Source organism: Neolamprologus multifasciatus, chromosome 12 (genome assembly GCF_963576455.1).
Source record: "Neolamprologus multifasciatus chromosome 12, fNeoMul1.2, whole genome shotgun sequence".
Lineage (NCBI taxonomy): Eukaryota > Metazoa > Chordata > Actinopteri > Cichliformes > Cichlidae > Neolamprologus > Neolamprologus multifasciatus.
The window spans coordinates 29554830-29564936 of record NC_140450.1 but is presented as its reverse complement, the minus strand read 5'-3'; the positions used below and the strand labels follow the sequence as shown (position 1 = coordinate 29564936).

Here is a 10107-nt window from a genome sequence, read left to right as displayed (position 1 = left end):
CTCCCGTTAATGCGGCAGGTAAATAATCAACTAACAGTGCATATTATGTTAGCGCGATCTGCCTTATTACAAAACCTGCCATTACTGTGCATTTAGATGACCATGATGAGAGAGACAGACAGAGTCTGGCTCAGATGCTGGCAGTTCTCACTGCAGTCTACCGTTAGCGTCTCCTTTCAGGCCAGGATAGACGAATGTCAACGAGCAGTGACTAAGTTTGTGGTCAAAGGTTTGCACCCATTTGCCACAGCAGATGATTTTCGGTAAGTGAATGTGTTTAATTGTAGGCAGGGACATTACTGGATATTCTTGTGTAACTGCTACAGAATAATTTATGTTATACTTTGTTATTGCTACAGAAGAATATTTATTTTATTATTTTACATTTACAATTTTTTTTCCTGGGGACCCTGTGACACCCCATTGAAGAGCCGTAGGCTGTGGATCTCTTAAGATCTCACTGTTGTGTTTGTAAGGCCATGTTACTCCTAAATTTCTATCTTGTTCAAAGAGGAGATATAAAACAAAGTTCTAAGCTATTAGACCTTAGTGTTCTCCTTTTTTAAAAAGAATCGATAAGAGAATCGATAAAGAATCGAATCGTTAAACAGAATCGAAAATGGAATCGGAATCGTGAAAATCTTATCAATACCCATCCCTACACATCACCAAGCAAAGTGTTGCATGCAGTGGTTTAAACAATGCCACCACTGGACTCTAGAGCACTGAGATGTGTTCTCTGGAGTCTGACAATTTGAATGAGTCTATGTTTGAATGAGAACCTTCACAGACTCTAGGTTTGTTACCAGAAGGCCAGTACTTGTGACAATTGTAAAGAATGGTGGAGGGAGGATTATGGTCTTGGCTTGAGTTAGGCTCAGGGCCTTAGTTCCAGTGAAAGGAACTCTTAACGTTACAGCATCCAAAAACATTTTGGAGAATTTCATGTTCCCAACTTTGTGGGAACTGTTTGGAAATGGCCCCTCACTGTTCCAACATGACTACAGACCAGTGTACAAAGCAAGGTCCAAAGATGAGTGAGTTTGGTGTGGAAGAACTTGACTGGCCTACACAGAGTCCTGACCTCAACCTCACAGAACACCTTTGGGATGAATTAGGGCAGAGACTACTAGCCAGACCTTCTCAATATCAGTGTCTGAGCTCACAAATGTCAAAACATGTCCACAAACACACTCCTACTACCTACTCCTACCTTGTGAAAAGCCGTCCCAGAAGAGTTGAAGCTGTTATAGCTGCACAGGGTAGGCTGACATCACACTAAACCATATGGATTAATAATGTGATGTTACTCACATTCATATTGCGTGTAAAGGCAGTGTGTGGTGTTATAGCAGGAAGCTTTTGCTTCTCATGAAGGAAGTCCTAGCCATGCTATTGTGTGAATATTGCTCTGACAGGTCTGTGGCACTGCAGTAATAAAAAGGCTTGATTACCAGTGAAGCACTGCACTGAGCACACTCTTTAAACTAAGGTTTTGGTTGTGTAACTTGTCATCTGCAGAGGTTTTTGCATTGCTGCCAGTCCCACCCAAACACCTCTGTGTCAATGGGAGACTTTTTCATTGCAGGTTGTTTGTTGTGGGCAGCAGAGTGGTGTAGTAGTTAGTGCTGTTGCCTCATAGCAAGGTCCTGCGTTCAGTTCCACCATCAGGCCAGGCCATGTGTGGAGTTTGCATGGGTTCTCTCTGGGTACTCTGGCCTCCTCCCACAATCCAAAGACATGCAGTTTGTAGTGTTAGGTTAAGTGATGATTCTAAATTAACCATATGTGTGACTGGCTGTCTGTATCTATGTGTTAGCGACAGACCGGTGACCTGTCCAGGGTGTACCCTGCCTCTTGCCCTAAAGACAGCTGGGATAGGCTCTGGCGACCCTGAATTGTATAAGTGGAAGAGAACGGATGGAGGTTGTTTGTTGTTGCGTAAATACCCAAATGAATACTAGTTTATACAAGGGATGTCACTTTGTAGACTACCCGAACAGAGAAATGTCTGGCTTCACTCTAGGATCTATAGCTAATGTCCTACAACAGAGAAAGACATCCAAATATTAAGACTGCATAAAGATTTGGGGCAGCTTATACTGCCTTGCTTTTAAATAACTGTGCCTATGACAGATGTAATTCATTGGGTTTGTGGTTTATTGGATGTTTTCTGGCAGAAACTTCATAATTGGGCTTTACTGTAAACATATCCACCCCCTTTCTGCCTGTGGGTGATGGACTAAGATCTGTCTGTGGCAGATGGGGAAACAGGATTGTTTGGTACGTCGATGCACCATCCTGATTTGATTTATTGAAACAAGCTTTGGCTCAGTGTCATTGTGGCTACTTCTTCCCACAGTGCAGAAACATTAAAAAGTGTTGGTTAGCAGAAGTGGACACAGAAAATGACCTGTAGGTATCTCATATGGGCAGGGCTCTGTCCTAGGCTTCCTGCCAGTACTCCTTCACCAGAGAAAAACACACCTGGACACAGACACTGACTGTAAATCATTTCTACCTACTTCTGCAGATAAATGCTGTAATGTGGGCTTTACTCCACATGAGGTCAGTGTTGCACTACTGCACAGGCTTTGGTTAAACAGTGCCTGCTGAAGTATTTAAATTGACCCCTACACTAAAGGGATCCAGTGAGTCTTCAGTGCTACAGGGTTATTTTGCATGGTTTCTGATATAAATGCACTCTGACTGATTACCTTTATCCTGTAATTAAACTTTTCAATCATGATAGCAGTCCTTAAACAAGTATTCTGTCCCTATCCACAGGACACAAGGACTCACTGAATGAGTTGGTGACTGTGAATTAACATGAATCATATGTTATGACTTTCTCCCTCCCCTCATCTCCAACCTGTGGCAACAAATAGCTGCCCCTAAGTAAGCCCCTCCTTAGTTCTGCAGCAGATTTCTTCATTGGAAAAGAGTTTTTCCTTCACAATCACCAAGAGCTTGCTTAAAGGGGGTCATCTGATTGCTGTTGGTTTTATTTTCTCTGTTATTGTAGGATCTTTATGTTACAATATAAAACAGTCTTTCTATCGCCTGTTGTTTGGTGCTATATAAATAAAATTAATTTGAATCGAATTGACCTTCACAGTCACCATATCTCAACCCAGCCTCATATCCTAATATCTGTTAAACACAGTAATGATGGTGCATCAAGGACAATGTGGCTTTAAGTAGCTTGCCAACAAACATTTTGACTCTACTCATGCCAGCCTACTATTGAAATTGGTAGGCAACAACACTTCTCCCATAAGTGTTCCGTTAAGAACACACAAAGGATGCCCAGAAAATATCCTCCAACCATTACACCTCTACTAGCTGGACCACTGATACAAGGCAGGATGTATCCATGCTGTTTACACCAGATTTGGACCCTGCCATCTCAGTGTTGCAGCAGAAATAGAAGGCTCATCGGAGCAGGAAACATATTTTCAATCTTCTGCCGTCCAATTTTGGTGAGCCAGTGTAAATTGCTGCCTCACTTTTTTCATTTTTGGCTGAGAGTGGAACAAACAACAATGCTCCGTTCAGTGTGCCTTTGTTTCTCATTCTGTCGCTTGGTTTGAACTTCAGCAGGTTTTCTTGATCATGTTATGCATAAATTGCTGCCATTTTATTGGCTGATTATATATTTGCAATAGCACACAGTTAAAGAAGTAGAGCTCATAAAGTAGCAGTTTAGTATATGTCAAGCAGCTCTCTGCACTGCAATAATCAAAACATCAAATGAGGTTTGGAAAAATCATGTTAATCTCTCCAATAGAGTTCATGAGAATCAATACCAAGAACCAGGAAGCTCTTGTGGTTGTGCTGTCTTTTCCTTGAAACCCACAGGTTGATTCCCCAGACATGGGTTAAGTCCAGTCCTAAACTATATATTTTTATTTTAAACTTTGTAAACTATAGCTAAATTGGGAAAATTAAAAATTTGAAGGTACCTTCACAACACTTATAAATGTTTAGTTATTTAACCCTTTAGCAACTAATCTAAAGTTATCTTACAATAAGTAATCTTACTATACCTACCCTAGCTACCTCTCTGAAGGCCTCTTTTAAATTCTGGGAACTAACGTTTCTGCCATTGCCATCATGGTTAGAAAAAGCAGATGCGACAAAGAAGGTTTTTAAATGAGCCCATAAACTCAGAAAGAGTTAACAGATCTGGGTCAAATCAGAAAGTTGTTTTCCCAAATATCTCCAAAGGTTGATTCTGTTCATCTGGACGTAGTGTTTTCAGTGGGAGAAACATTTCATCACTCATCCAAGTGACTTCTTCAATCTCAGCTGACTGCAGGTTTCCCCGATCTTATAAAGAGTCGGTGGTCGTTGATCAATGGTCATGAGAATTTGCATAATCATGACGAAGGAACTGACCTCCCAGCCCGTTGTTCCTTCAGTGGGCTGGTTTCAGTCATTATGCAAATGTACTGTTTATAAGATTGGGGAAATCTGCAGTCAGCTGAGACTGAAGAAGTCACTTGGATGAGTGACGAAACGTTTCTCCCACAAAACGCTACGTTCAGATGAACAGAATCAACCTTTGGAGATTTACTTACCTGGATGATTGAGAATACATCAAGATGTTTTCCCATATACGTCTAAAGTTACTCTAAGTGGTTTTGCTACCACAGCTATTGCCATCTGGGAGCCTTCAGATAGAATGCAGTTTAATTTTTCATACCCAAAGGCTACACTGATCTTTTATGCCGTCTACGACTATAATGCAGTAATTTGTTGTCTTTCTGTCTGTGCTTTTGTTTTTTTGTTTACAGTCTCTTCCTACAAAATCAGGAGTTTATCAGGAGTCGTCTTATAAATGGAAATATTTAAGCCAAAATGTGCAGTCTGTCCACAAATTATCCACACACTTTTACAGTTTATTGCGTTGTAAATTTAATTGACTCTACACCCAACAACTCACAACAATGAAGGAAAAAATATAAAGTTATTGCAAATGTACTAAAAATCTAAGCTGAAATGTGAATCATGTCTGAGCTGAAATGACACAGAACAGGAAAAAAGTCCATCTTATGCAGAGTGAATGCTGCCAAAGACAGCTGATTTTAGCAGACAGTCCGGTCTGTGGTTCAAAGTCACAAACTTTCCTGATACTTGGCTTTGGAACTGAAAAGCAAGACAGGACTAAAAACTCGATATCCCACCGTGACAGGAAGAGTATTCCACAATCAGACATTGGTCTAAAAACACCAGATATCAGCAGTTTAAAAACCAAGAGGATTACATTAGCAAGGGAGTAACAAGGTCATTAATAAGAAAACACAATAACAAATGGTTGTGTATGCTCAGTTCAAGTATACTATTAGTATGTGGCTGTTCAACATGTAAAGTGTCCTCAGAAAACAGAGGACCAGCTTGATAGCACCATTAAAAATAACACTGGATTCACACATTGTTGTACAAAAGAATAAAAGAGAAAAACTACATATCTGGAACAGACAAACAGGGAGGAATGCATTCTCCATTTGTTGTTAGAGGATCTGTGGTGCCACAGGATGGAGATCAGGTCTTCTGTTGCCTTATGAAGACAGCATGTAAAGCAGCAGGAGGAAATATGACAGCATGTTACTGTAGAGCAGTCCTGTGATCCTCATGTTAAAAGAGTCCCGCTGACTGGAAGCCTAAAAGCCACACTGGAGTTGAATATAAAATCAAATGTCTTAAAGTACTTTTTATTGTGATATTTGAATTTGCAGCTGATAGTTTTTGAATTGAAGGGAAAACATCTGAATGCATGGTACCTGCAGATACAAGCTAACGACAGGAAGCAATCCATTTACACTAGCTTACAACAGAACACTGATAAGATAACAGGACCAATGACATGGATTTGTGTTTCTACTATATCATGTTTTTCTGAAAGAAACAACAACTTATAAGTGTAATTTGGAAAGAAACTTGTACTTTTAAACCAACATTTAGCACATCTCTGTTGCTAACAGGATTGATTAAACAAGACACATTTATACCACATAATGCCTGTCTCTTAAATATTTGCAAACTATTATGTGAAGCGTCAACAAAGGTCTATATATTAAAAGCTTATTAGCTAAACCAATCGGGAGCTTCCTGTATTTTTGACAAGCAGTTCTTCACTGCTCAGTCAGTGCATCATCATAATAGCTTGAAAATGGTATGTATTTGATTTAGCTGATGCAGCTAGAACGTGATGCAGTTAAAATGATTTCACTGGTTACATAAGACCCCAATCCCACAGGTGTAGACACCTGTTTGTATTTACTCCCCAAATGGTTGCAAGTATTTGCTGGTAGTTGTTGTGAAATTGAATGCTTAAGACCAATTTATGCAGACCTAGAGACCAATCAGTGACCCCTGCCACCCATACATGCTAGCAAAAGGTGTGTATTCCACAGCCAGTTGGTGTATGGTTGCTGGATGTTGCTAGCGTGAAATTGGTTGCAAAAAAAAGTATACAGTGCTACACTGAAAACTTCCTTGCTATTGCTTTGCTCACTAGCAGGTTGTCACAGTCAGCAGTAGTTAGCATGGAAATCAGCGACTTGTTTGGAAAAATTTACAAACTACTCTATAAGTTGTAGTGAAGCTGTGAAAACCGTGACACCAACATGAAATGGAGACTGTTTACCTTTAAAGTAAAAGTAGAAGTTGAAACATGTTGGTTTCAGTTGTAAGGTGGAACTTCTTTGCTGACCAACAGCCTCCCTGTGATTCTGCAATGGACTTTTTGAAGTTTCACTAATGCAGAGTGGTTAGGTCACCAGTGTTTGCACTAAATTGGCATCTCAGCCGAATCAAAAGTAGGTTTACTGTAGCCTCCTCTTTGCAGCCAATAACTTTCAGTGACCGCTAGCAACCTCCAGTAACCACTTGCCTACTGGTTGAAGAATACATATTTTTCCTTACCCCTTGAGGTTGCCAGGGGGTCTCTAGACCTGTGAGACTGAGACACATAATAATAGTAACACTGAAGGTTCACATTAAAAATAATTAAAAGGATTAGATTTTAAAGAGTTTTTTTTTTTAACTGTGTTTGTTTCACTTTAGAACATTTTTTTCGACAGTTTGTGGGTTCTTATGTTTTAACTTATGTCTGTTAAGCATCTTACTGTAAAATCTGCACCTCATAGTAATATAAATGTGTACTGACTGCAGTACACGTTTGCAACACTTCAGCAACCTGGAAAATTGTAAAAAACTAGAGGGCAGCATAAACAAGCTGATCAGAGGATCTTTGAGCTGGGCTTACACTGCAATATTTGACCCATTTTGAGCCGATTTTTCAGTCGTGCGACCGTTTTGGCGATCGGCCCGATTTTGGCCTTCATCGTGCGTCGTGCATCGTGTAGTATACGTGGCGTAACGACAAGCGATTAACACCTCACGACCAGCTCCCGATCATCAATCGCTTGGTGACCGTCGTGAGGGTGTCACCGCAGCTTCTCACACTGCGCACGCGCAAACACATAACTGTTGGTGAAAAAGACGGAGTAGCACAGCCGTGAGTGCAGCGTGTGATCTGGACACAAGCGATGGAGGCCTTTTCGATGTGACCTCACAAAATTATCACGACCACAACAACCGTGAAAATAGTTGGATGGACATTGCTGCTCAATCACAGCTGCCTGATCAGTGTTTTTCATTAGCAATTTAGCAAAGTTGATGGCGGTGGTGTGCGTGTCTGTGTGAGTGAAAGACAGAGAGGGAGAGTGAGCGACAGATTTTCTGTTAACCTTCATTTTTAGGGACGCACAGTGTGAGCACTCAGGTCGCATCAGAGCATCGGGCCGTATAGTGTGAGACCCTGCATCGTGACCTACGAACTTCTAACCTCTGCGAGTCAATCGTACAGTTTGAGCAGGAGCTGAAAAGCGCGACTGAAAAAAAATCACACAGTGTCTGCCCAGCTTTAGCCCAGCATAAGGTAATGTTGGCAGGCATACTAAATCAAAAGCCCCTATTAGAAGTAATTATTGCTCGCTGTAAATAGGAAAGATAATATTCCTTTCTATATTTCTTTCAACATACTTTTATATGATCAGCTTCTTCAGAGACTTTTAGTGCTACTCTTCTATGAAATGTGACCACAATCTTGTCAGTGCAGTGTGCAGAGCTAAAATGGCTTTGGGCACTTTAAGGCACTTTAATACGTCACGTTTCAGCCATGGTAGATTAGTCTTCCAGCCGAACCAGGCAATTAGCACTTGTAATTGGTGATGAACGGGCTGTTTTGCTTTGCAGAAATTGCTTCTGCCACAGCTTAATTTGAAAAAAATTCCTCACTGAAGGTGTGAAGCTTAAATAACATATGCAATAGGAAGCTTAGTTTATCTGGGCTTCAGCATGTAAAAAACATTTCTGAAACTGCTAAAAAAAATGAATGGAATGAAAAATAGCCTGCATTTCCACACACAGGCTGCTGTGTTTGCTATTGATGATTCCTGTCAATCTTCAGGCGACCTGGCACAGACAAACCAAACTCTTCAGGGGGAGTTTCTGGGAAAAACACACACAGACATACACACAAAAGAAGTGCAGCAGGGTTCTTTTAAAAAGCTGCATTTCAAAGTAGGCAGACTCGTAATGACATTCCTCGATACTTCGCCTTGTGTAATACACCTGCCACTAACCTGCAGGTCTGTAAAAACAAGTTCTCTCTGTCACAGGGCATACAGAGAGTTTCACCGTTCTCTTGCTCTTAACCAGAGAGGTTGGAAGTGTTGTTAAAGTAGCTGCCGCTGCACGGACAGAAGGGGGAATCAAATATTCTGTCTGCCGGAGGGAAACGGGAGGGGAGAGGGTCAAAGAAAGCGACTGCCTCATGGATGAGGCGAGCGTAAAAACAGATGCTTTGACCAGGGCACGGCTGGTCAGAGGAATCCACATAGATGAGATGTGTAGTGGTTGGTTGGCTTCAGCCGGTCTTTCTACTGAAAGCATAGGCCAGTTAACTCCACTCCTCTGCTCTGTCTTTACCTGTGGGTCACCTGGTTGCTGTGGAGGCCCGGGAATGTCTGTTCTGTTTCACTGCTTAATGAGCCACCTAGAAGTTCAGCAGCAGAGACGGACAGTTACCACCTACGCATTTTGTCATTGTTTTACACTTCACTCACTACAATCACTCACTCTAATTGTCAAGCATAGGAAATTGAAAAAATAAATAAAAAGAAGCTCACAGGGTACTCAATAGCATTCATGTGAAATAGCAGGGCAACTCATTAATGAAAGATTTTAGCATTAAAATCTGAAACTGTTTAACAAATTTAGTTAGTTGGTTAAAAAGTAAGTGCAGTAAACACTTTACCAAATGACAAAGAGCAGATATAGCCTTATCATCTTACCATTATGGCAGCTGTACATCCACACACGATGGCCATCATATCGACATCTGCATTTCGTGAAGTTATTGGTGTAGTCCGACTCTGGCACTTCGTAGTTTGGATTAATTATAATCTGCAAGAGGGAGGGCACGAATGAGCTATAGCTGCAGTTTGAAGCCATTGTATGAACAGCTGAATCTTGCTGAACTGTTGGCTCTCTAGCAAAAGAGCTAAAGGCGAGAAACATCACCTGGAAAATGTAATCCCCGGGTTTCAGATCGGTAATGTCGACCCACTGGCAGTCGATGTCATGCCTGTAGGTATCCCAGCAACCCACAGTAATACCCTGGTCTCCAAAGTTGGCACATTCATACCTCTTTTCAATACCTGCAATAACATAATATAATAATATTTGTCATTGCTTATCAGGCATTGACAAACTGAAACTCATCTAGTTTCCCTCTGTCTTTACACACTATTACTATGTGTACTATTACACCCCTCTTTAATCATTATCTATTATTAAACTCTGGCTTTCTCTCCTTGCCTTTTATCCTGTTTTGCTCTGCTCTCTTCTCTTTCATATTCTCAGGGGTTTCTTCCTGTTAAAAGGGAGTTTTTCGTCCCCATTGTCACCACGTGCTTGCAGGGGGCTGTGAGATTGTTGGAGTTTCATTCTACTATTGTAAGTTGTAAAGGGTCTCGAGATGACTGTTAATCTGAATTGGCGTAATATAAATAAGAGTGTATTGGGTTTTATTTA

At 40.9% G+C, this 10107-nt stretch overlaps 1 protein-coding gene across 4 annotated transcripts in view; it reads right to left on the bottom strand.

Moving 5' to 3' along the window:
* Positions 1–1336: 1336 nt before the first annotated feature.
* The window catches only part of loxl2b (lysyl oxidase-like 2b), a 62902-nt gene continuing 54131 nt past the window's right edge, over positions 1337–10107 (bottom strand). For 2 of the 4 annotated variants that reach the window (XM_085180738.1, XM_085180737.1), the window contains exons 12-14: positions 9595–9731; positions 9366–9477; positions 1338–9067 (exon numbers count right to left, since the gene is read on the bottom strand). In XM_085180738.1, the coding sequence (XP_085036864.1) occupies positions 8997–9067; positions 9366–9477; positions 9595–9731 (320 nt within the window). In that variant the 3' untranslated portion in view covers positions 1338–8996. Of the gene's footprint in view, positions 9068–9365; positions 9478–9594; positions 9732–10107 lie in introns of all 4 variants that reach the window. The other 2 variants (XR_014877266.1, XR_014877265.1) reach the window with 2 other exon arrangements.